General features: G+C 45.4%; 1 protein-coding gene across 3 annotated transcripts in view; it reads right to left on the reverse strand.

Annotated features, from left to right (window-relative positions):
- Positions 1–22,966, reverse strand: part of MKX (mohawk homeobox) — a 48,808-nt gene extending 25,842 nt beyond the window's left edge. For 2 of the 3 annotated variants that reach the window (XM_050323111.1, XM_050323121.1), the window contains exons 1-5: positions 22,455–22,966; positions 21,734–21,980; positions 19,594–19,753; positions 12,315–12,468; positions 10,768–11,103 (exon numbers count right to left, since the gene is read on the reverse strand). In XM_050323111.1, the coding sequence (XP_050179068.1) occupies positions 10,768–11,103; positions 12,315–12,468; positions 19,594–19,753; positions 21,734–21,980; positions 22,455–22,794 (1,237 nt within the window). In that variant the 5' untranslated portion in view covers positions 22,795–22,966. Of the gene's footprint in view, positions 1–10,767; positions 11,104–12,314; positions 12,469–19,593; positions 19,754–21,733; positions 21,981–22,193; positions 22,293–22,454 lie in introns of those variants that run through there. The other variant, XM_050323128.1, reaches the window with a different exon arrangement.
- Positions 22,967–25,429: the final 2,463 nt, after the last annotated feature.

The raw sequence follows: 25,429 nt of genomic DNA on the forward strand, positions 1-25,429 counted from the left end.
GCAAGACAGCTTTTGTTGTTTCTCCTCACTTCAAAAAGTGTCTCTAAACATCCCGTTTCAATAAGAGGTTCAATAATTAGGAATAATAATTAGGAAGCCCAGAGCTACTGCAGTTATGACACTGTAGACAGAGAAGGGCTCCAGGCTTCACACAGCACCCCTGCTCCCCTAGCTGACACAAGACTCCCAGGCTACACTGGGCTCTCACTGACTCTGCTAACACAAACAGTGCTGCAGACACACAGAGCTTTCCCTGACAAAAGGAACAAAGGCTGTTGTCTTCTGGAGGAAGCTTTATTTGAAGATGATCCTGGGGAAATGAATTAGTGATGCCGTAACCAACAGCTACACCAGCTAAACAGCGTAAGAGGGAGAAAAGTAGGACAATGAATTTGTATGTCCATTGAATGGACAATCTACCACTCCTCCTGTTCAAAGCTGCCATAAATAGCCAGGAGCAGACCATTTAATTTGCACACCAGCTCCAGAAACTGCTCCCTGAGCAGCTGCCAGTACAGACTCCCCATGGTGTAGCCCACTATGGGGCAAAGCTAGACCCAACTCCTTGGGGTAGGAAGAGCAATTAGACAAAGAGGGACCTGGGGTGAAAGTCTCCCTGAAGTCAACATCTGAGACAAATTCTCCAGCACACCAAGATCTCATTAAAACTGCCCACAGTGTCTAGCCCACAGAGTACATCCAGTGCAAGGAGAGCAATCCTGCCGCTGTTTTGCAATGCATTACAAAATACCTTGGCTAGCAGAAAGAATTTGAGGCAATTTGCTCCTGAAGAGCCAGGTCGTGAAGAGCCTTCATTTTTCCAGCAAACTGGATTTAAGTTGACAAATAGTAACTGAGAGAGAAAAAAACCCTGACAAAGTAAGGAGAGATGGAGAAACCAACAGCATTTAACTTGATCTTTGAGGGTGTAAATCTGTCAATACCCACAAATGACCACAAGGCCACATGCCAGTTTTCACTCTGAGATACCATAACTAAGACATTTGGCTGGTACCTCACATTGGAAAGAAAGTTTTTACATTTAGAAATGTAAAACATTGTAACATTTAAGGAATTTTGGCTACAGCCCACTAGCCAGCCTTCCCCCAGCTTCAGCTAAGGGATTATTTTGAATGTTGCTTTGCTTTTCATGCATCTGTTGCCTAAATCAATGTGGAGGCATGAGGGAGGGACTGAAAATTGGCCCCAGAAATACGGTATATTTTAGTGTCATAATTGAAAGTCTTGGCAATCCCTTTACTTTGAAATGTCAGTGCCATACCAAATGATCTGGTCATCATAACCTCAACTTCTGGCCATCAGTGAAAGAACAGAGATAGAGTCTCCAACATTAGGTTTCAAGGCCACTGTGAAAAATTAAGGAAAACACATTTCATGGCTCACTGGAATTTTGCTTTACCTATTTTTGTGTGTTTCTTTTCAGCTGTTCCAGCTTCAGCTGTGTATCTGATCTCTTTCTGTTTGAATTGTTTTTACTTTTTCCAGATTTTCTACAATGCAGTTTACCTCTCCAACTTACTCTCCTGCTTTAAACTCCTGATCCTTTTTTTTTCTTTTTCTTTCTTTTTTTCTTTTTTTTTTTTTTTTTTTTTTCTGTAGCTCACATAAAACTCACTTATACAAGCCTTTTGCATGCTTTGACTGTTAGGACATATTTCTCCTTTAACAGACCTAAGTGCTGATCTGATGCCAATTTAATGCCATAAAGCATAAAAGACCTGAACAGGTCTTTAGCAATCACTGGTAATTTCCACATCTGGGTCTTTATCTCATACCCAAATTTTTAAGTTTGTAGTGATGTGGATTAAATAAAGCTGAATACAAATCTGTTTTTCTGGATAATTAGAAAATGAACTTTACAGATGAACATGAGGGAAGGTTTTCCAGAACAGTTGTTTTTATGAGCACTCCCCTTCCTCCATCAAAATAACAAAAGCCTTATACACAAACAATAACCTACAGGTTCCTGACATTTTCCAAATAGTGAATATAAAGTCATCCACAGCCCAACATTAATCCATGCAGAGATCCCTTCAGCCCACTTCTCAAATTGTGTCAAAACCCTCCCAAAAGCTCCTCTGTGAATACACACGGAAGATCAGAAGTCTGGTCTCACCAAACTGCTTTCATCATTACACTTCTGGTATGCACATTACGGACAAATGACCTAAAAAATTTCAGTTAAACACATAAAGGAGTGTTTTTAAATTATAGAATTACTTTCAAAAACCACAAACCTGGAAAGGGAAATAGGATTTGCTGGATCAGATAAGATTACTAGTCTATCTGGTCAGGCACATTCAATGCATAGCTTTTTAGAAAAGAAAATTAAAATGGGAGGAAGCAATGGTGAATAAAACTCATTTTGCAGTTCAATACTGTGCCAGTTTTGACAGTATTTTAAGAAGAATCCAATCAAAAATCTCACTGTACAGAAAATAATCTGGTCTTTTTATTTCCCTATTTTTTTTCTATTACTATCAGTAGATAAATTCTACCACTTGCACCAGCACGAATACAATTTCTTAGCCTACTTGAGAGTCATCAAACACTGCTTTGATGCAAGTGTTTGCTACTCATATCAAAATATTGCTATGGTAAGGAAAATGCATGTGCTTGCACAAACACAGAAAGACTCAAAACATATTCTTAATTTACAGCTATATGACTGAATACAAACAAGCTGCTTTTCAATAGTCTCACCACAGGCATAAAACATTTCAAACTCCAGGACTACTGAGAAGCTCACAGTTTTATTCACCAATCATCATGCTCCAAATTTACAAGCCTAACTCAGATGGTTATTGCTGGGATGTACCTGCTTAAATCCCTTCCACAGATGGGAGAAGGAACACTGTTCATGCCAAGTTTCAGTCTGGATTGAATTTTTACAGCTGGGTCATAAATTTGCAGATTAAAAGGGTTCTAATGGAAACACAGGTACAGCCTTAACTACAGCAACATGAACAGCAGCAATGTAACACTGCACGAGGGACAGTCTGCGCTACAAGCAGAATCTACCAGGAGCTACCCAACGTTGCATTATTTCTCTCCAGCAGCGGAAGGAGGCTGGGACATGCAGGAACCCCATGCCAGGTATGAAGTTTCAATTCAGATGTTTTTCCAGAAAGAAGTGAAACTTTTATGGGCCTGCCATTCCTCTAAGTTTACTGCCCCAGAATATGAAAAGTCCATCCGTTGCTCCTCTCCAGCTACTACCCTGTCCCACCTGTGCCTGCACCCCGTCCCCTCCTGGTCACACTTTCTTGCACTGCACACAGATTAGCGTGTTAGTAAGAATGACCAACGATGGTAGTTACCAGTGATAAAGACAACAGATTTTGTATGTAAAAGTAATTAACTGGGCAAAAAAGGAAGAGGTTTGTCCCTATAATTTCTCTTTCTTCATGCAGGTGCCATGAGCAGATGTCTCAGTGCAGGAGCAGATACAGCTGGAGTCCCATATGAGTTCCAAGAAGCAGAACAGGCACATTTTGATGTTGGAGCCTTGTCTGCAAGCCACTGATCTGCCTCCAGACATGGCCTTGTGTGCTCAAACACAACTTCTCCATCAGTGACATGTTAAGTTAAATGTGTGACTTCAAAGTCACTTCTGAGGGGGTGACAGAGCGCATCTCTGTGTTTCTGTCTTTGCACATCATCTTGTGTTTTGTTGCTCTTTTTCGCTTTTCCATGTATAAAATAGTGCCGTATTTTTCAAGTTCATTGGCCTACATCCCTTCTTTAGCACAGACAGCTGATAGTCACATTTTGCTGCTGCGTTTCCTGGGTACAGAACAGAGCAGATATATCCTCCTTTGTGCCCTCAGAAGCATATTGGGGTGTAGGTGCAGTGGCAGGGCCACTCTGCACGCACATCAAGGCAGCAGAGGGCATGACAAGGCAACGAGGCTATGGGGACAATCCATGGGATGCAAACCATTCCTCCTGCCTGGTGCTGCCCCACTCCATCCCTGGCTGTTGCACCAGGGATGTTGCACCAGTGTCCAGGGTTTTCTGCTGCTCTGCTCCAGCTGGTGTATTGCTCGGTTACCTCATGTCATTATCTCCCCCAATCACCCCTCTGCCCTGCTCATTTGAAAAGTGCTTCCTTTTGCAACACATGCAGCCACTCACAGTGGCAGTGATGGCAGCAGGGCTGGCGTTTGCAAGGCTGAGGAACCCCTGAATCAGTGCAGAAGCCACAGCAAGGCAGTATGGGAGCCTGGCATTTCTACTGTTTCTGACTGGCACACAAACTTGGCTACTGGGAAAATCCTGCGCAGGCAGTGGAAGGGGAGACGAAATCACATCCATTTCACTAAATGAGTTTTCCCAAGCTGTAGTTTCACACACTCTTTAAATACCCCTCAAATTAACTGCTAATTTTCTAACTAATTTCCCTATTATATTCATTACTAACCATGCAGTCTACAGCTAAAGCTGGAAAACAGTCTGATTTATGATCATGTCCTTTTCCATGCACATAATTTCCTGAAACATTCACATTTGGGCTGACCCCAGGTTTTAAGACCAAGCATAATTCTGAAGACATTTAGAACAATGGGAAAATGGGGATAAATATTTTTTTCCCTTTGAAAACACCTTCACTGAACGAATGAGGCTTGAGCTTGGCCAGGAAACAGCCTTTGCTAAGGCCTGGAGCATTGACTAACTCTAAAGAGGAGTATAAAAATATATAGTTGTTAGCAATTGGTGACAGCACCACACATTTTTCCTGCTGTGTCTGAGAGAGGTCTTGGGCAAGCACAGGGGTCTGCTGCTTTTTTGGCAGCTGATGTGAATATTTGCATTGGGAAAATTTTAGCAGTCTTGGAGAAAAAGAGGTGGGCTTGCTGCACCGGCACGGGCAGCGACAACCTGTGGCCATGGAAACATGGCTGATGCCCTGATTTTTCTGGTGTTTCTGATTTTTCAGTCAGATGTTGTCATCTTTTCCATTTCAAATCATTCATGCAAGAACAACTCATTCTCTGCGATGATAAAGCTGTCAGGAGTCCTGAGACGTGCTGCCCTGAAGCAAGCTGATTTCATGAAAATCCTCAGCAGCCAAACAACTGTCTCAAGACAGTTTTTACTGAAGTATGTAGAAAATTTGCCATGACATCAACAGAAGCAAAACCAGAAGAGGTGCCCACAGCACCCTCTGTTCTTTGGGGTCTCCACAGCAATTATACCTGAGTTATAGAATAAACACAAACATGCTTCTACTTGAAGCACATCTGGCCTGCACAGACCCCAGTCTCTGGAATCTTTAACATTTTGGGTTTAAAGGAAAAAAAAAAAATTAAAATCCCCAAACATTCATAGCCTTTTGCATCTGAAAACAAACAGGCAAAACAAGGATGCACAGTTTTTGCACCCAGCACCTGTGAGAAAACAAATACTCTCTTTTCCCACAAAATGAACCACTAAATGTAGGAAGTGGAGAGAAATGACACAGAGAAGTGTCCCCTCCAAGCAAGGCTGGCTCCAGGCAAGGCTCCTCCTTGACCGCTGGCAGTCCCTGGGTGCCCAGGCTTTTGGGAGGGCGCTCTGCCCCCGCCTGTTGTTGTTCCCAGCCTCCCAATGCTCTCTTCCTTCGGTTCCTCATCTCAGAGAGGTCGGAATCACGACCTCCCCATGAAAAACGATTCAGTTTTGATGAAGCACTGTTTTCCAGGGTCCTGTGGAAATAATCCTGATCTTGCAGCTCAAATACTGAGAAACCAAAGAGATTTTAAACCCAGATTATTTGATTTTTGCTGTTTGAACTGAAAGAAACGCAAAAAGTGAACAAAATTTAACTAGCAGGTAGCAGGTAGGATCCTTATAATTCTCAAGTTTGGGCTATCACATCTGGTATATTAAACCTGACACTTCCTGTGTAGTGAAGCCATTTCCTTTTAATCTTACTTTTAAAAAAACAACAGAACAGTAAATTAAACACAATCTTCTCCTCAATTCTCAATTCTATGCTATTTTAGTGTTGACCAATCAGGTCATGTAATAATAAAATTCCTGCAGAAATACGATCCCCACTGTGTAACCTTCAAATTGCAATTATGCTGCTGTGTGCATTTAATACTGTACTTGACATTCACCTTTTCCATTTCACTTCTGGATGACATTAGGATCCGCAACAAGGACCTCCTTCAGCTCTCCCAGGTTACCATTTATTTCAAAGTATCCCCAAGGCCTCCAGCACCGTTTAGATCAAACTTGCATAAGTCACTGGTATGAGCAGTTTTTGCGGGTCCCTTGAGTTGTTTCTGAAAACAGGTTCCATTGTGTTCATATTATGCTTTCAAACTTTATAGCTCATTTTTAAATTACATGTTAATTTCCAAAAATGTTAAATTGCAAGGAAAAGTTGGCAAGGACCACACAAAATCATAGCACTGTTCTGTAGCTTGTGTGTGTGTCTCTCTATAGTACTTATGTGCATGGCTACACCCTTACATTTAAGTGCTCTGTAGGAATGTGGGTCTGATCCTACAGTGTGCTGAGGGTCTCATCAGAGGTGCTCAGCATGCTGCCGTAAACGACCCAGGATCAAGCTTTATAAATCACCAACTTTACAGGATCCAAATGAAAGAAGGAAAGGAAGGCAAGAGGAAAGAAAAAGGCAGTAGTAATGAAAACATCAGAAACAGAGAACACTCCTGAGTATAAACATCTAAAAATAGAGATCAAACACCTTCAAAAATCAGCCAGTCATTCAAGAGTTTGTTTAAAAGCCATCCTCCTTTCCAGGCCTGCAAATCTTTACTTTCCTCACCGTTTTTATTTGTTCTGGCTTTTCTACTGTGCTAAGTGACATATAAAGTGAAATCAATGAAAAATCTGCCTGCAGAAAAAGGACTCCCTGTCCTGCTATTTTGTCTCTTTTTCTCGTTTTAATTTTTGCTTTCTCTGCTAGGCAGCGATATCCCAGAAAGTTGGGAATTTTTCATTTCCTTGTGCCGTAACGATGCAGAACATTTTGTTCCTGCAGGTGACTGGCGTTAGGGTACTCAGGGAGCACTGCAGCGTAATTACAGAAAAGTCAGCTTTTTAGTGATCCGTAACCCAAAGACTGACGTTACCGCTTTAGATTCACGTTCAGCCTCACTGTAAACATTATTAGATCTTTTCCTGGTAGATTTCTGAAGTGCTTGTTGCAGTCAGACTGTTGTTTCTGTGAGCTTTTGTACAACAAATACAGATAGGCAAGTCTGGTTTCAGTTATTCCTGTCACACAGAGAACCTGCTGTGAGTGACAGCATGCCAAGGAGTTAATGAAAACTAGTTCTCCAACATGGATTTTTAACTAAACAAAAACACTGAAGCAAGCCTTTCGGTGGTCAGTTTAAGACACATGTTTGACCAATTATACATATTTATATATTATACCGGCACTAGGATTAATCCGAACTGAAATTTTCTGCCTTAAGTGAACACATTTCTGTATGCCTTAAGCGTATCAGCTTACAACAGAAACTCACATATGTGACATACCCAAGCACTCCTTCGCTCTTTCCCGGCTGCTCCGTTCTCCCTGCACCGCCCGCCTGTGCCGCCTCCCGCTCCCCAGGCCAGGGGCTGGGGGAGATGGCAGTGTGGGCACTGCACCTGCAAGGGCTCCAACTCAGCGTTTGCTGCCCCTGCCCCAGCACTGAAGCCACTTCCCACGACCTCACAATAATTGCATGGAGGTATAAAATGAGGCCGCTCTGCCGACAGTCAGTTATATAGCTCGTCCTTGATCTTTATGTGGGATTTCCCAGTTGCATGAAGCTGGGGTAGCATATGGTCCCGTGTTTATAAGCATGTTAATGACTGAAATGGGAAACGCTACATCCCGTTTTCCTTATAAACTTTAAACTGCAATTTCTTGTTTTTGTTATTGGACACTGCACTTGCACCCTGTTAATTTGGCGCAGCCTATTGAGACACACGTGGCCACGCTGACCCTGGGCACTGTGAGAGTGAAGTAGCTCCAGACACACTGATGTACTTGGGCCCATAACCAGAACCAGACAGAGTTTTCTACTCATGATCTGCTACGAAAAGTTACTTTTCCAGGGAAGCACAATAAAGAATTTGCTTCAACTCTGATGAATGCCTGTCCTTAGGAACACAACAACCTTGCCAAACATTTCTCAAAAATAAAACATCGACCAGTTTTCACCCTGTGCTTTTTGAAATACTGCTTAAAATGTCTTCATAAATGAAAACATCTAATAGGGATTTCACAATCCTGCACCAACTCCTTTGTGTTAAAAATTAGCTGTTTCATTCAACAAAAAAATTGCCATGGGGAGCTCCTTGCAAATGGTGATATCCCACTTAAAAATACACTTGCCACTTTTAGGAAGGTAAGAGTGGTACAGTCAGAGCCTGCTATTTTGCTTAACCCAAATGGATTATAGTTGTTTTTGAGAACACAGATACAGGTCTGATACACGACAGCACTGAGAACTCCCATCCCAGGTATTCAAATTACAGAGAAAAAAAAATCAAAAAAATAAATCATCCTTATTTATCTCTTCTTATCTAACAATCATGGATAATTTCATCTGTTTGAAAATAGGTTTCATAAATGGATGACAAATTGAAAATATATGCTTTGTTCATGAAGGGCTTCATTCCTGCATGTTATAATATCATCAGAAAATCATTAATGGAACTTTAATCTTGTAGCTGAAAAAAGCCCATTTGTACCTATTATTTCCTGAATGTACACAGATGCATAGGAAGGATATAACAAATAATATTGTGTATACACATGATCTTTTTCTTTCTATATGCAGATTACTGCTTCTCTGCTTTTGAAGTGCAAAACCAATAAAACTATATCCTGAGAGCTGCTGGGTGTTCTCATTAAAGGCAATAGCACTTCCAAACTTTAAGGAAGCTATTTAGGAACTGACTTAAATACAGTCTCAAGAGGAGTTCCAGGAATGTCACTTTCAAACTTTAAGGACAAATATACTGGTTTTTAGTCATTACAGCACAGCTTGTGAACTTACACAGTTAGAGTGTGCCTGTTTCAGGCTTCACATTAATGACCATATTTTTCAGTGCAGCTTGAAACTTGTCAAGGACAACTTAATCCAGTGGTAAATTTATTACAAATTTTAAAAAGTCATTGTGTCCATTGTGTTCATTTTTAGGTTACGGTGTAAAGTACAGAAAAACATAAGTTTACATATCTGAGCTGCTGCATCTGTTCTTGAGTAACTTTTCACTTAAAAATAAAACTTGGCAGACAAGACGCCTGTAATGCAGACCAAATGTATTTGGTATGTTGAGAAAAAAAAGTTAAATGAACAGAGAGAGTTAATTTTGAAACTTACTAGTCGTGCATGCACTATTCTTGCTCCCCACGAGATCCCATTCCTTTACGGGACCCCCACTCTCTCCTCAGTCATCCCCGACAATCTGCATGCACAAACGTCCTCCTACCCCCAGCATGAAACAGGCTGCTGAAACCCTTGTGGCCCCTCCACATGGACACAAAAAAAAGAAAAAAAAAAAGACCAGAAATATGTCAGAAAAAGGAGAGCAAAGGCTGCAAACTTGAGAATTTGCAAAGGCACCCAAACCTGCCCGCCAGGGAAGCCAAGGGGAATCAAGTACAAAATCTAAATCTGTATTAACTTCAGTACAAAGTCCTCCAGTACTTTTCATCAGTATCCATCCCAAAAGCGATGCTGATCACAGGGTAGCCCCTGGCAGAATAACGTGCTAAGAAAGCCCCCAAGACAACACATAGGGCTACTGCAACGAGTGGAAACCCTGAGACACTCATGGAGACCCTCGGAGACTGGGATGCAAAACTTCATTTTTTTGAAAATGAAAATTTTATTTTGTCTTACATGCCAAGGAAACGCAGAAGAAGCTTCACAAAAGGACCTTTCCAGCACTCCCTGTTCCTACAGGGATATGAGCAAATCCTGATCTTGCCCTGATTTGAAGCAGTTTACTGGCATGAACCAGGTACCTCATGTACCTTCCTCTGAGTGGTAACATAGTGGATGGTATTAAATCATGTTTTTAATAATAAATTATCTGTGACCCTTCAAAAAAAATCAAGACGAGGTATTTAATGGCCCCCTAGCTCAGTGTACTGTGTCTGGAGAGTAATGCCAGAATTAGTCTAATCCATGTATTCAAGAGATGCATGAGCAGCAAAGGGCCAGACAAGCACTCTGAGGACAGAACAGATGCTGTACAACAGGGAAAGGTGTTTACATGCACTCCACTGAGGGACATATGACTCATGTAAGTGTCACAAACAGCCACCTTGAAATTTCAAAGCCCTTCTCTTCCTCCCTGCTGGGACCATGGAGTACTTCAGTCCTCCCCTAGTCCTCCCTTACTGTAACAGAATGCTCAAGAATTTTCTCCTTCTTTAGGCTTGTCTTAGTGCTGACAAAAAATGGTCTGTGTCATTTCAAAAACTGATCCACTCAAAAAGCAAACCAGCTTCACTAGCAGTCAATAACAGAACTTAACTGTAATCTGCAGGCAGAACTTCTCCAGAGAATGAAAGAGTGGACAGGATTTATCCACCCTGATACCAGAGGACAGACAGGAGTGACCTACTCTCATGCAAGAGGATGGGCAGGAATTATCCACTGCCACACGAGAGGATGGACAAAAGCCTCATAAAAGGCACAATCATGTGACACTCATTCCACATAACAACATCTACTAAAGCTGGCTGTATTAGCAATGAAATAGAAAAAAATCCCTTACCTGTCCGATAGACAAAATTGCCCTCTGTCTCTGATGATGATGGAGACACCAGTTCTTCCTCAAATTCATTGGAACTAAATGAGCCAGAGTGATTCCTTTGCCTTGTTTTTTCCATCATAGCTGCATTAGTAGCCATGACATGTCTCAGTGAGTCATTCAGGTAACGATTCAATAAGCTGCTTTTATATTTGGGGGGTGACACGTAATCCTCATTGGCACTTGCTTCTGGTCTCACTCCTGTTTTTATTACTGAACTTTCAGTTTTAATCACAGCATGATGAACTGGTTTATTATATCCCCCTTCATTCATATGGTTTCTTGAAGGATTTTCTCCATCTGAAACAAAAGAACAAAGATACAGTAATGCACAGAATACCTAATATTTAACACAAGGCTGTCTCTACGTTTTGAATTGTGATAAATATAACTAAAATTAGACAACAGCTTTAGCATTGGACACTAATTTTCATTTTCTTCTGTTCACACGCTGCTCATAGCAGTTCCCAAGGTTCTCAGATGTTCTAGCTATTCTAAATTAATTAGCTGTACAAAACAGTCTTTGAGTCTATTTCGCTCGAGTAGCACAAGGCAAGTAGAAAAAAGCTGAAAAGTGCCTTAATCAATGATAAGCATTTAAAAATATGTGTAAATAAAACAAATTCTTACTTGAAATTTGGTTCTCCTGAATACCATATCATATTTAGGTGCATTTGCTTAAACTGTACACTTTTAATTGTCCTGCAACCAATCTTTTCATGGGAAGTGCATACAAAAGAAATGTGAGTACAGACTGAAATTGAAACAAAGATATTTGCAACTGAGTGCAAATTGACATGTATTCTTTTGAAAATTCACTTACAAATTTTTGACAATGTTCTGTAGCATTTGTTCCTGTCCTTGTATCTCCATGTCACAACTGCCTGAAAAAAGTACCTACAGACCTAATTAATACAAATGTTCTATAAAAAAATATAGGGCATTTAAAAAAAATAAATCTTGCATTTGCTAATTTGAATAAGAAAAGAATTTCAGTGCATCTTTTATGGAAAATGTTTGCTTGTAAAATACATAAAATAAGTAACAGTAATATTCACTCTACCATCTAATAAGTTCCATCAAAGTTAATAAGATTCTCTTGTTAATCAGATTCTCCTGTTAATTATGTGATTTTGCTACAGCCCTTTCATCAAGGAAAGTAACAGTCAAGTGATTTCTCATTTCTTTATACCAACAAATGTAATTAATTTTTTCCTTTAATGCAGATTAAAGGAATGAACTTGTAGAATCTAATGAACAAACAATTATCTGTCTAGTAACAATGAAATATAATAACATGCAGCCAGACTGCCACCTTGAACTTACACAATCCCACTTTGCAAGGCTGCGTAGTAGCTGGGACACAAAAAAGGCACCAAATTCACAAAAAAAGTAAAGGTGGATACACTAAGGGTGTTTTGTGATTAAAAATTAGAGCTAACTTAGGGTATCTGATACTTTCTAAATATATTTTAGTCCATTTAAAATTGATAAAAAGAGCATCCACAAACCTTCAGAGCATGAGTCATCGCTGCTCACGCTGAGTCGTTCAGCATTTCCTTGAACATATTTGTTGTACAGTTTTATTCGTAAAGCCCAGCTAAGGTCTGGTTGCCTGACAGTGTTCTTCAGGCGACGTCTTGCATTGGCAAACCAGTTTGATACCTGCATACAAATGAGTGTGTTAGTTTCCTTTGAAAATTACACAAATAAACAAATCCAACCCTTGGAATTTTCATGAGCTTTATGTATGCTTCAAAGAAATGACAAACAAGAGAAATAAGAACAAAAATCCATGAAATCATCACTGAGCAGAGAAGGAGCCTCAAACAAGAAGGCAGGTTCAGGCTTCCCACCCTTCACAAGTGTTAGCAAAACCACATTATAGCAAGGTTTCAATTAAGGAGTCATAAATACTAAGTTTATATTCATATTTAATTTTTTTATTTTAAAGATAATGCCTTGAGCTTTCAATATGAACCTTCAATATACTACTAACATCCTAAATTAAAACTAATATCTAATATTCAGTAATTTCCTTTGACATTTATATAGCCTACAATAACGCTGTTGAATAGAAAAACCCATTATGATTTTGTATATATAAAAGCCTAAATTCTCCCTTGTACTGTATGTCTGACAAGCAGTGGATATCAGGAAAGTCTTACACAGAGTACAATGTACTTAGAGTCACTGCAGAAATCAACCGTATGCTCTTCAGAGCAACAGGTTTTATGAACTCTTTTTGTTGTGTACACTCTAAAAACTGGTGAAGATGCAGATTCCTCAGAAGGTGACTACTAAACAATAGTCTGGCTTGTTTTCCTTCCCAGCTGCAGAGCGTTTTCTGGAGTTTGACAGAGCAAAATGGATACAATTTAGAATCCTTTTAGCACACAGGGTCACCACAAAGTCGGGCTCAAACACAAGGATTTCATAGTGTTTTTGGCACTGAACAAGCAAAAAGGCACAGTCTACTCTTCTGTGCAGGCTATGCTAATCAAACCACCAAATAGGATGCATGTACTTGCAGTGACTTTACATGAAAGTACACCTTAGAATATGCCAGCCTTGATTCTACTATAACTTAAAAGTATATAAAATAGAAAATACTGACACAGTGACATTACCATAATTTTACTACAAGCAAGAGCAGAGGCAAGCTACTTACATTCTAACAATATTTGTTTAATGATAAATCAAGCCGTAAAAGTGCTATCTACTCCTTGAAGGAATAAGTGTATTTTGACATGACCTCTGCAAGAAGGAGGCAGAATAGCACTAATTGCAAAGGAGCACGTAAAGAATGTCAGCAGCCTATAGCCCCACTCACATCTTTGTGCTGTGAACATGCACACAGAGAAATCAAGACCACTACCATCATGTTCTGACCTGGGAATGATCATATCATTTAACTCGTGATAACCTTCAAAGCAAGTTAACAACATGTTTTATTAATACATGCTATCCCATATAATAGAGAGCCAAACTGTAGATCTCACTGTTGGATTTTGGACATAGTTTTGTCATCTGTCTATTATAGCTAAGATTGTATAAATCACACAGAAGTATCTGTCTAATGATTCTGGATCAATAATCCCTTCTCAGGTGATTATGAAAAAAATAAGCACTATCTGCTTAAAGGAAAAACAAAACTTCAGCTCAGAGTCACACCCAGAACTCAGTAGTGGCATCCTAAACCTGTCACTTAGATTTTCCTTAAAATCCCATTTACATGAAACAGGGTTCCACCGAAAATACAGTGAGCCCTGGATCAGCGTTCAGATGCCAAACACGTAACTTAACAAGCCATGTAGTTTTCTATGGCAGGTTAGAAGACCAAAACTGTAGCTGGCAGAGTAAGCAATCTTCATTCTATTCCAAAACTACTTGTTTATATTAATCACATTGACACAGCAATTTTTATTGTAAATGAGAAAGGGTGAGCTGGAATCCATGCACTTTCTAGTGCTGTTAACAAACTCACTCCAGACTGTTCAGCTGAAGGAGCAGTCACCTGGCCACCATATGACTTAGTGCAACTCTGAAATCAAGTACTAACAATAGAGATGGATCAATCCAGGGTCTCACTGAACACGACAGCAGTTACTGCAGCATTTTACAAAACTTGACAGCTTTCCAACCTCTCACAAGAAAGATTTCATTATGCTGCATTTCATTACATATTGAAATATTTCATCAGTGAAGTGCCATATACAGAGAAGAAAGATAGGATAGTATTAGAGTGACTCATACATAAAAGCAATTAAATTTAGCAGAGTGATTTCTGCATGGTACTCTTGGTTTATTTTGGGCTCATTCTTCCCGTGCCAATGCTTTGCTTTCTGCATATCGGTATGAAAAGATGAGTCGTATTTTAAGTCTTCTGCCATGGGAGAAGGAAATAGTAGTATTTGATCATTATCTCATAATGAGATAAATATACTGAACCTTGTCCTCCTGCTCTTTACGAAGCAGATCATCTTAAGTGCCATCATACAGCACATATAGGACAATCATAGGATCGGGCCCAGCCAGCATGGGTTTGTGAAAAGAAGGTCCTGCTTGACCAACCTGATCCCCTCCAAGGGGACCCACTTAGTGGATGAGGGGAAGGTTGTGGGTGTGTCTGTCTGGACCTTAGTAAAGCTTTTGACACAGTTTCCCACAGCATTCTCCTGGGTTCATCCTTGAACAGAAAGGGTTCTGGAACTCTTTGGAACAGGCTGCCTAGGGAAGTTACCATGGTTGAGTCACCAACCCTGGAGATTTTTAACAGAAGTGTAGACATGGTGCTCAAGGACGTGGTTTAGCGGTGGACTTGGTAGTGCTGGGTTTGCAGTTCGGCTTGATGATCTTAAAGGTCTTTTTCAATCTAAATGATTTTATGACTCTGAAAGAGCCCAAAGTCAGTTTTTAGAAGAGAAGCCTTCTTCTAAAGCACAAAGTAGCAAATCCATTCCAGATACCCTTATCCTAAATGCAATTACAACAAGGCCCAACAAAGCTGAAGAAAAGTGAGGCAAATCCATTTAAGAGATTTTTTAGGCTAAATCTGTGATGTGGTATCTCTGGGTGCTTTCCTACTCTTGGGCACTGGTATATGTCACTGGAAGATCTTGGTTGTTAAGACATCACGAGATTCGACACCTCTCCCACTCTTCAGGAGGGGACAACCTCCAGCCGTGCAATCTGGAAGAGGCTGTACTAGACAGCACCTTCATTTTGACCCACAGCAACCACCTGGGTTATTATAGGTTTTTCCTGGCTCCTTTACAGCCAATTTCAAAATGTTACATTGTCTATCCATGCGGTCTTTTAAAAGCTTTATGCCTGCTGCTGTAGTTCCTACTCACAAGTGCCTGTTTGCACCACATTTGCCTAAACTATTGCAAAAAGAAACAACCAAAGCTGCCAAAAATGTCCATCTGTTACCATAGTCCCAAGTTACATTACTGTGACTTCCAAAAATAATAAACCCCCAAAAACAACGATTTACATACAAGCCAGTGAGAAAATCTTTGTCACAGAAACCTCCCAAGAACTAAGTATCTTGAAAAACACACATGATGAAATTCACTATTCTGGTAAAGTAAGGATCATGTAGTTCTTCAAGAAATAAAAAGATAAAACCCAAGAGGAATGACAACAGATGTTCTTTCCAGCATTCATTTTTTTTACAGCAGCTCAGTTGTTCCCAAAGATCATCAGGTACTTAAATCGGCATCATGAAATATTGACCCTTTGGCTTTACTTTAGAAGAGACTTCCTAATTTTTATTGTAATTTGTTCTGCTTCACTGCTTAAGAGTGGCCAGTTTCAGTAAAGGAACAGACATCAAGCAATTCTCCTCCTCCAGTAATCCAGATATGCTTTTATAAATCTGAATACTATTAAATCCGTAGCACCACATGACCAATATATTAATCCTCATATTGAAAAACTTTCTCCTCAACAATACACCCATTCATATTTCTTTCTGGAAGGAATATACAACCATTTTTCTTTTTTATTTCACAAGAACATCTAACCAAAATTTAAAATGAAATAAATCAAGCACTGTGGTAATAATACAAATAAAAATGTAGCATATTAATAGGACAAATTATTGGATTCTGAATTGGAATCTAATTGGAGTAAAACATAAAATGCCTTTTCAAACTATATTGCTTTTTTGGTTTCCTGCTTTGGCAGTTATGGAAGTAGAAAACTCTGGACTGTTGGACTGAAATCTGCAATAACATTTGCCTTGAGGACTCCCAAAGACCTTGTTGGCCTGCACAGGAGTAAGTTAGCCCAGAATTTGCCCCAGGTTTTGCTGTTGCTCCTTAAGAAACAAGATGATTTATGATTCCCGAAAAATCCTATCTCCTTGAAAGACTCTGACTTTTGTTCAGCAGTGCAGTCGGACATGCAGCTGGAATAGTCCACTTGCTGTCCCACTGCACCCAGGAACAGAAGAATAAGCCAAAGTATTAGTGAGGTAGAATAAATTAATGTAAAATCAGCCAATTGGGTGACAGCAAAATTAATGAAAATAAAGTTGTGGAAGATTTGACATGTAAATATTGTCCTAATAGCAGAAGTAAAAAACAGGGCTGGATGTTCACTCTTTGTCTCACAGAAGAGTTGGTTTTATCTATGCCAGGACCTGCAAAAGCTCCTTGCATAGATGGTACATACTGGAATAAGCTTCATTAGATGAAAGAAAAGCACGGGGAGAAGAGTTATAGCTATAGTATCTAAATTACTATGATCAACCTCATCTTCCAGGCAGTTGACCTCTTCCAAGGTCATCAGTCAGGAGAAAAACAAAATAACCCAACTATTCATTCTCCAAACAGCAGTTTGGCAGAAACTAAAAGGGATTTTCAACAGTATCTTTTGCCTCCCCTAGGGCTTGCAACGACAAGGCATCAGCACCTGATGGATCCCGAAAAGAGGATGGAGCTGTCACCTGACAACTGCCTCCATGGGAGTAGAAAGCTGTGGGAGCAATCACCACGGGACAGCACCGAAAACCGGAAAAAGAGTAGGAAATATGGGACATGAAGGCATGTAATCCAAGGAAAGCATCATACACTGACTTCTGGATCTTCAACAGTGTCCAACAATGCTACTTCATTAGAAAAGCAAGTTGCAGGCAACCCTGGTTGATGCTTTTGCAAACTGTCCCTCCTGGGACAGAAGCAAAACTTTCCAAGAGACACTGAAGCCCAGTCCCAGCCTGGTCTTGGTTATACTACTCATCTGAAAGAGCACAGCCTCCAGGGAAGCTATTTCAGATGTACCCCATGTGACTGAGATCACAGCTAACCATGCTCTTTCTGAGAAGAAAAATTTTCATCTGGATTACAGTCTTGTCCTTTCTGAGTATCCAGAAAGTAAGTGTGGAGTATGTGTTGTTTTGTTCTTCCAGACTCTGGAACTACTGCTGGTGCCAGACCTGTGTATTTACATCTCATACAGATGCAATAGTATTCCTGGGTTAAAAGAGCACTGTACCTAAATGATGGAAGAAACACCTGGGGTTTCTTTCTGATGGTGTGCTTCTCTAAAGGAAGATAGATGTGCCTGTTTGCACAGTTCTTTCAAATATTACAGTACAGAGAAACAAGGCTGGCCAAATTCAAATTCATGAGAGTCACGGGGGTCTCAGAGAGCTAAATATAACCCTCCTTGATTATTTGTAATTTTAGTCTACACCTTATGTAGATCATAAAACTCTTTTGAGTAGTGGCCATCGCTCACTTTATGCTTTTATAGAGGCTAATACAGCTTATCCCCATCAGGATTTATCAAAGTTGCCATGAGAGACATGCTGCAAAAACCCACCGGTTTTTTTCCCTTGTCTATTCGTTCCGAGGCATTTACATAAGAGCAGAACTCCTCAAGATGATATTACTGTGAAAGTCTCCCAACATGGATGTATGTTTTAAACCCCATACAGGAATATTCTAAAAGTCATAGTCCAATAAAGTACTCCTGTTGAATTGTGCCATTGAAAGTATAGTGTTTATGTAATCATATTTTTAAAAGTCTGAGCAAACCTTTCATGTATATTTTTTAAAAGCAAGAGAAATTGTTTTAACTACATCTTCCAGTTATAACTGGCATTTTCTGAGACATTAATATTATTTTTGTCAAAGTTATAGTGTTTTTTCTAGTGTAGTAGTTTTACAGTGAGGTACTACAGTGTAAAAGTTTTTCATTTCTCCTTTGCTAGAACTGAAGTTCATACCACAGGTTTTTTTGAAGTAGAACTCAAAATAATAATCATTAATTACCACCCACTTTTTCTAATACTTCGTGCTATTTTGATCTCTTTGTGTCCTTTGCAAAGTGACACATAATGTGTTAGGCAGAGTGCCGAGGACCCAATCCTGCAAACACACGGGTTTCATTTTATGCACCTAGCAGTAACCTGCAGTAAGGAAATTTGATTATTCACAATGCATAAATCTTTTCAGCATCCAGACCTGAGATAGCATCACTCGGCAACCGATAGCATTTAACCACATATTTCAATAGAGTGCCAGATGGCAAAGAGAACAAAGAAGTTAAGATTTATGAACATTTGCAGCAAACTTTATGCCTCTTACGGCAAGACAACTGTCAGTCATTTCAGGGAAAGTATTACCTGAGAGAAAAATAATTACTCCCCATGTCTAATTACACTACAGTGATAATTCCTGCAAGGCTGTGAAGCGCAGTCACTCTGTGCTGAGCTGCTGAACACAGCACGTATGGTAACACTAATGTCTGTGCAACAGGTGATGACAATTATTATCAGAACAATAGAACAGTTTTCATCCTAGCCCATTTTGGAAAGGGAAAAGAGTAGCTCCATACAATTTCCTCAGCAATTCCTATTCTGCGCTGAAATCTCCCATCACTGATTTTTTTTTTACATGAATGCTTTTAAAGACTAAGTAAAAGTATTTTTCACTGTACTTATGAATGAGATGAAAGGATGAGAGTATCTATTCCTAGGAGGGCAAGCACACACCTTTTGCTGATAGTCTTTAGCACTTCACCACACAGGATAGCTCAGATGTGGTAATTCTTACTTGGGAAAGACGTTCCTGCTGGGGCAGGGGAGCCCTGGGCAGGGTGGAGGAAGGATGCACACGGGACCCCTGGTCTTGCTGGCTGCACCGATGCTCCCCGATACCCAGCGCTGCCCTTTGCTCAGCTCACAGAGGAGCTTTCATTGACACAGTCCCAGTCTCTCTCGTCCATGAAACGCCCCAGAGCAGCCTCAGAGGCGGTGGTAGAGGATTTCCTTACCTGCACCAGGGTCATCTGGGAGCCGAGGGCCAGCAGAATCTTCTCGGTCTTGGTGGGGTATGGGTTGTCGCGGTGCTTGTAGAGCCACTGCTTGAGTGGCCGCGCCATGTCCTGCAGCGCCTGCCGCTTGTGCCGCACCTTCCCGCCGCTCTGCCGCGCCCTGCCGCGGAGAAGGGGCGCTGAGGGCCGGGGCTAAGGGGCACCCGCCCGCTCCCCCCGCCCGGACCCGGCTCCTCGGCGCGGTCGCACCGCCGGGGGCGATAGGAGCGCCCTGTCCGCGGGGTGCCCCAGCCCCGGGATGCGTCCCGTTCGGGTCTGGTCCTGCCCGGGGGTGTGCCCTGCCCGAGGGAGCCGAGCCCCGTCCTCACGAGGTGCTCGGGGACTTTCACGGCCGCCCCCCTTGCCCCGGCCGGCTGCTCAGGAGAAAGCGATGCCCACAGCTCCCCAAACTTCCCGTGGAGGGTCTGGGAGAACAGACCCAGAGCGGGCGGATGGCCGCGACAGCGCCGCGGGCCCGAGCGGCTGCTCTGCGGGGATTTCGGCAGGGCCAGGGTTCCGCCGGTGTAAAGTGGTGCCCGGCACCTGCGAGGCGTGTGACCGGTCTGTTTACAGAGCGGCTTTCCTCGCACACTCCACGGCTGCGGTGCGCGCTGCCCCGGGGCCAGCCGAGCCTGACATCCCGCCTGGATTTATCTGCCGGTGATATTCAGAGATACCCGCGGCACCGAGCAGCTCCCGGGTCATTTTTCTCCTCGGTGTTTCTGGGGGAGCCGGCGTGCCGCTGCCACCGCCGCCGGCAGCGACGCGAGGCAGCCCGCTGAGCCCCGCGCCTGCCGAGGGAAACGGAGTATACCGGGGAAATGAAACGCGGGCTCAGTTAAAAAAAAAAAAAAAAAAAAAAATTAAAAATAGGCAAAGGTGTCTCTTCGTAAAAAACAGCCTCAAATAAAAAGTGAGCGAACAAACCCGAGGGAATCGGAAGGGAAAGCCAGAGGCGGGCCGGGGCCGGCGGCAGCGCCGCGCGAGGAGGAGGGGGCTCCGTGCGATGGCGGCAGGGGGCGCCCCGAGGCCGTGCGGGGCCGGGCGGTGCGGGGCCGGGCCATGCGGGGCCGTGCGGAGCCGGGCCGAACGGTCGCAGGAGCTGCCTCGCCCGGGGCTCCCTCGGCAGCCCCGCTCCGCCGCGATCGGCTGCAATAACATTGCGGTGAAACACAAGCCGCGTCCTCTCGGCCAGCACCGCCGGTAAAACTGCGAGCTGATGCAATCGCTAAGGTGGAAATTCGGCAGTACAAGCAGCTCCCCGGGGCTCCTCGTTTTCGGAGCCGCCTGACTGCGCTCCTCGGTCTTTACTTTGTGACATTGACCCGAAATGTCTGGTCAGCGCTCGCCAATTCAACCCGCCGAGCTACGGTTGACAACGCGCCGGAGCTCGTACATCTTCTGATCACCAATTCACCTGTTCCAGCACAAAAAAAAAAAAAAAAAAAAAAAAAGCAAGCAGCCACAGGCAGCTCAGCCACAGCTGCCGTTTTCCCGTTCTAGCAAAACCGATCCTACCATCACCTAATCCAGCTCCTGACTGGCATCTCGCTAGCCTGTTCTAAATCCTGTCCCTGGGAACGAAACGACATCGCAGGTCCTTCCCGCCCGTTCGCTCGGCGCGCTGCGGGGCCGGCGGAACAAGTGCCGGGGCCGCACAGCGCCCGCCCGCCCCAGCCCCGAACGCGAACCGCGGCCACGGCACCGCCGCCGCCCCGTCCCCCAAGTCCCGCACGTCCCGCCCGGCGCCTCTCTTTTGGGGACTTCAACTGCCTGAAGCGCCCGAACAAGCCGAGGGAGCCCCGTTGCCCCCGGTTTGTTTTTGTTGGGAGCCAGAGGGGAGGTCAAGCGCTGGAGGACAGGAGCTCTCTGCCTGGCACATTCCAGCCCGATCGGACGCCCCTGCATCACCTATTGCCGGAATTTCCCACCATAGCTGAGGAATGAGAGTCCCAGAGAGTACGGATCGGGGGACTCGGGGGAGGACCCAGACACAAACCCATCTCGCAACCCCAAATCGGCGGCGCGGCGACCGGGAGCGCCGGCAGGCAGGGTCGCCCCCGAAGCCGGTGCGCGGCGCGGAGACGAGCGCTCGGCATACCCTGTCCGCCGGTTGCGCAGGCTGAGGCTCTCCTTGATGGACGGGCTGTCGGGAAGCAGCACCTCGGCGTGGTGTGGGCCCTCCACCACCCCCACGTAGGGCCGGCCGCTCCGCTCCCGCTCCTTGGCGTCCTCCTCGAAAAGCACCTGGCCGCTGAGCTTGCTGAAGACGATGGTGTTCATGGTGGGGGGCTGGGGGCCGCCGTCGTGCTGGCCGCCGGCTCCGAGGTGCGGGGGCTCGCTGTGCGCTGCGGGGAGGCGGCAGCGGTGACCGGGCAGCCGCGCCGAACCGCGGAGACCCGCCCGGCACGGTTGGCGGGGGGGCAGCGCGGAGGCACCGGGCGCCGCCTGCCCACCCACGGGGGCGAGGCAGCCCGTCCCTCCCACGGCCCGGCCCGCTCCCACGGCCCCCCCACCCAACCCCGGCCCGCTCCCTCGGCCCGGCCCGCTCCCACTCGCACCTCGCCGCCGGCCTCCGCCGCGCTCCTCGCTCCGTGTCGCAATAGTTCAGAGCGCGGGTTTTCTGTGGGTTTGGTGTTTCTCTCTCGCTTGCTCTCTCTCTCACTCCTTTTTTCCCCCCTTTTCCTCCCCCTCCCCTCCCCTACCCCGGAATGATTTTTCCCTTCCTCCTCCCCAAACGGGGAGGGAAACAAGTTGTTTTTAACGACCACCAAATGCGCAGAGCCGGTGCCCGGAGGCACAGCCGCCGCGCAGCCACTCACATTGTCGGGACCGCCGCTCCCCATCCCCAGGGGAAGTCACCGCCAGCGAGGGGACCCCAGCATCCCCAGCAAGGGCACGGGCCCCGCCCGGGCAGCGCGGCGTCGAGGGGCGGTGCGTCGAGGGGCGGTAGGAGTCCGGCCAGGGGCATCCGAGGGGACGGCAGTGCACGGCTGGGCAGTCCACCGTCTGTATGGGGGCGTCCCCCGGGGAAGGCGGCTGAGGACACCGGCTAGCGTCACGCTGGTCGCGGGAGAGACCCTCGTCGGGGACGCGGGGAGCAGCCGCAGCCCTGTGCCACTCATTAACGCCGGGGTTTAATGAAGCCATACCAGGAAACATCTCCCCCCACGCTTCTCCGTCTTCTCTTGTGTGTCGTCTCTACCCCCTTCTCCCCGCCCAAGGATTATAAATTAGCCCACAGCCCAAGCAGGGAGACAGCCCGCTGCCTTTAGCATCCTCGGCGCGACCAGCGCGCTCTCGCACAGATGCGATGCTCGGTAGCCGGAGATGTCTGCGGGGGCCCCGTCCTGCTCCCACGGAAGTGCCCCGGCTCCCCCGGCCCCGTCGCTCCACACCCCCCGCACCCCGCGCCGCCCTCCGGCGCAGCAGCCCGGCCCCGGCCCCGGCGGGCTTAACATTTCGGTTTTCTGTGCGCAGAAACGGAGAAGATGGCCACAGTCAATATTTACAAGGATGTAATTCAGACGCTATTTGACCGCCGCGGGTGAACAGGGAGCAGCCGTCTGCGCCCGCGGGCACGGCGGCATGTGCGCGGCGCGGATACCCCGTGCCCGTACCACGCGCGACCCCACGCTCTCCGTGACACATCGCTGTCCCTGTCCTTGCCCCCGCAAGTGTGACCCCAAAGGACCTGAGTCGGTATAGCTCCTACCTCTTGTATTCCCTCGCCCCCTGCCATCACCCTGGCCTTGTCCCCACCCGTCTTCCCGGGCTGCAGAGGCCACCGCGGAGGGGAGCGCGGTTCTCCACGGGCTCTGCGCTGGAGCGGTGGGGACAGAGGGGGCAGGTACCTGCTGCACTCCGGTCCGAGAATTCCCCTCTCGCCCCCCGCTCCGGGCTCAGCCGCACCGTTTCTGCCCCGCCGTGGGGTGTTTTCTGGGATTCACTCCCATCCCCGCACTCCTCCTCTTAGGGGCGTGAGGTCACGGACTCTCTCTGCGACGTCACACAGCCACACGCACTGGGGAAAGGGTCGCTGGAAGAGGGAGGCACCTTGGCGTCGGGAATCACCGACGCGACTGTAATTTCTCCATTTGCTGAAGGGAAGCAGGAGAGAGGGTGGAGAAGGGCAATGCACTGAAGAGTTTAGGGAGAAAAATTGCTGTCCCCGGGGTGGGAGAAAAAAACATGAAAAACTTGCTGCCAGTGCCCTGATGAGAAAACAAAAGGTAGAAAAAGGTGTAAATGACCACGGGAGTGCTTCTGTGCAGGCCATGTATCCCACACTTCCACTGACCTTTGGGCAAAGCCCTGGTAAGGCTGCCCCACAGTGCCCTGGCCAGAGCACTCAGAACCAGCTGGGGAAGAAGGGGGCATAGGGGATCACTGTGGGTCGAATGTCTCCTGTTAGTCTGTGCTAACATGCTGTTTAGGGGCTTCCTGAAAAACAAACAGCTCCAATCATGCCCAGCTGAACTGTTTATGAGTTGGGAAGTATTGTTATAATTATATCTCAGCAAAAGGAGTCTGAGAAAGTGACAGGTTTGATCAAAAACAAGGGCCTGAGGGTTCCTGCTCAATCCAGTGAAACAAGAAGGTAATCTCAATCGTTTGCAGCCTCAGTAAAGTGTTTGTCCTGTTGTCTTCCCACTCTCCTGTCCCAGCATCTCTGGCACAGCAGGGGTGATCCCCTCTGGCAAGGCAGGAGCAGGCTCTGGTCCCCAGCTCCTGAGAGGAGGTGCAGATGGGGCTCAGCAGGGTCCTGTGGGCCCAGCAGACTGAGGCAGCTTCTGGAGCAGTGGCAGCCCAGGCACTGCAGGGTACTAAGCAAGTGCCCTTGGAAGCCCCTTCCCTCCTGCCTGTCCACCATGGTGGAATGGATGCTCATTCTCTGTGTGGTGGCTCAGGAGGATCTGTGAAGACAAAGATAATCCTTCCCTGTGTCTACTGATGATGGTGCTGCTTGGGCATGGGCTCAGGGGATTGTTGTCTGTGCTGGCAGGGTACATGGCTGTCCTCAAGGACATCTGTGGTCGCCAGGAGCATGGGACTGCGTGCTACTCACCTGCCTGCCCATGCAGAGCTGGGCAGGGAACGGGCAGCCAGGGCAGCAGGTTGCTGAGGGCCTGGCACATCTCACACCCACACCCAGAATAAATCACAGCAAAAAGAGCCGATGGCAGAAATCAGCATTTGGAAAGCGGCTCTGGAAAAAACCAAAAGTCTGTGTGGGGCAGGCGTTGCCAAACGCGGTGAGGCAGTGGCAGGAGCAGTTGGCACTGCGGCGCCTTACAAGCCTCTAAAGCAGTGAGATCTCCCAAATCATCACATGTAAATCTCACACACGCCCGCCCCCTCCATATTTTATTACTTAGATCACAGTTGAAAAGCTTAAATGAAAACAGCGTTTCTATTTCCAGAGCTTGTTTAACATCGTGAATGTGATACAAACTGTGGGCTTCATGTTTTTAATTAAGGTTTCTTACCCGGCCATGCACGGAAAAAGAAGTCAATAGTTACTAGCTGCATTCCGCGGCCTGCAGCCGGCTCCCCTGAGGATGGTGCAGTGCCGACTGACAGAACCACTGTGGCTCCCATGCATCCCACAGAGGGGCGGGGGCCACGGGGCGCAGTAGGAGTTCAGGCACCTGCCAGGCTGGAGCTGCAAGAATCTCATTGCTGTCCTTTCCAACACCCCTGTCCCAGCCCAAGCTTGCATGCCCAGCTTCAGACAGCTGGTAGGCCAGGTTAGCATGCCAGAAAGTGGCAGCAAGGCACATTTCCAAGGGATATC

The sequence above is a fragment of the Myiozetetes cayanensis genome, unplaced genomic scaffold (assembly GCF_022539395.1).
Source record: "Myiozetetes cayanensis isolate MyiCay16 unplaced genomic scaffold, myiCay2020 scf1, whole genome shotgun sequence".
Classification (NCBI taxonomy): domain Eukaryota; kingdom Metazoa; phylum Chordata; class Aves; order Passeriformes; family Tyrannidae; genus Myiozetetes; species Myiozetetes cayanensis.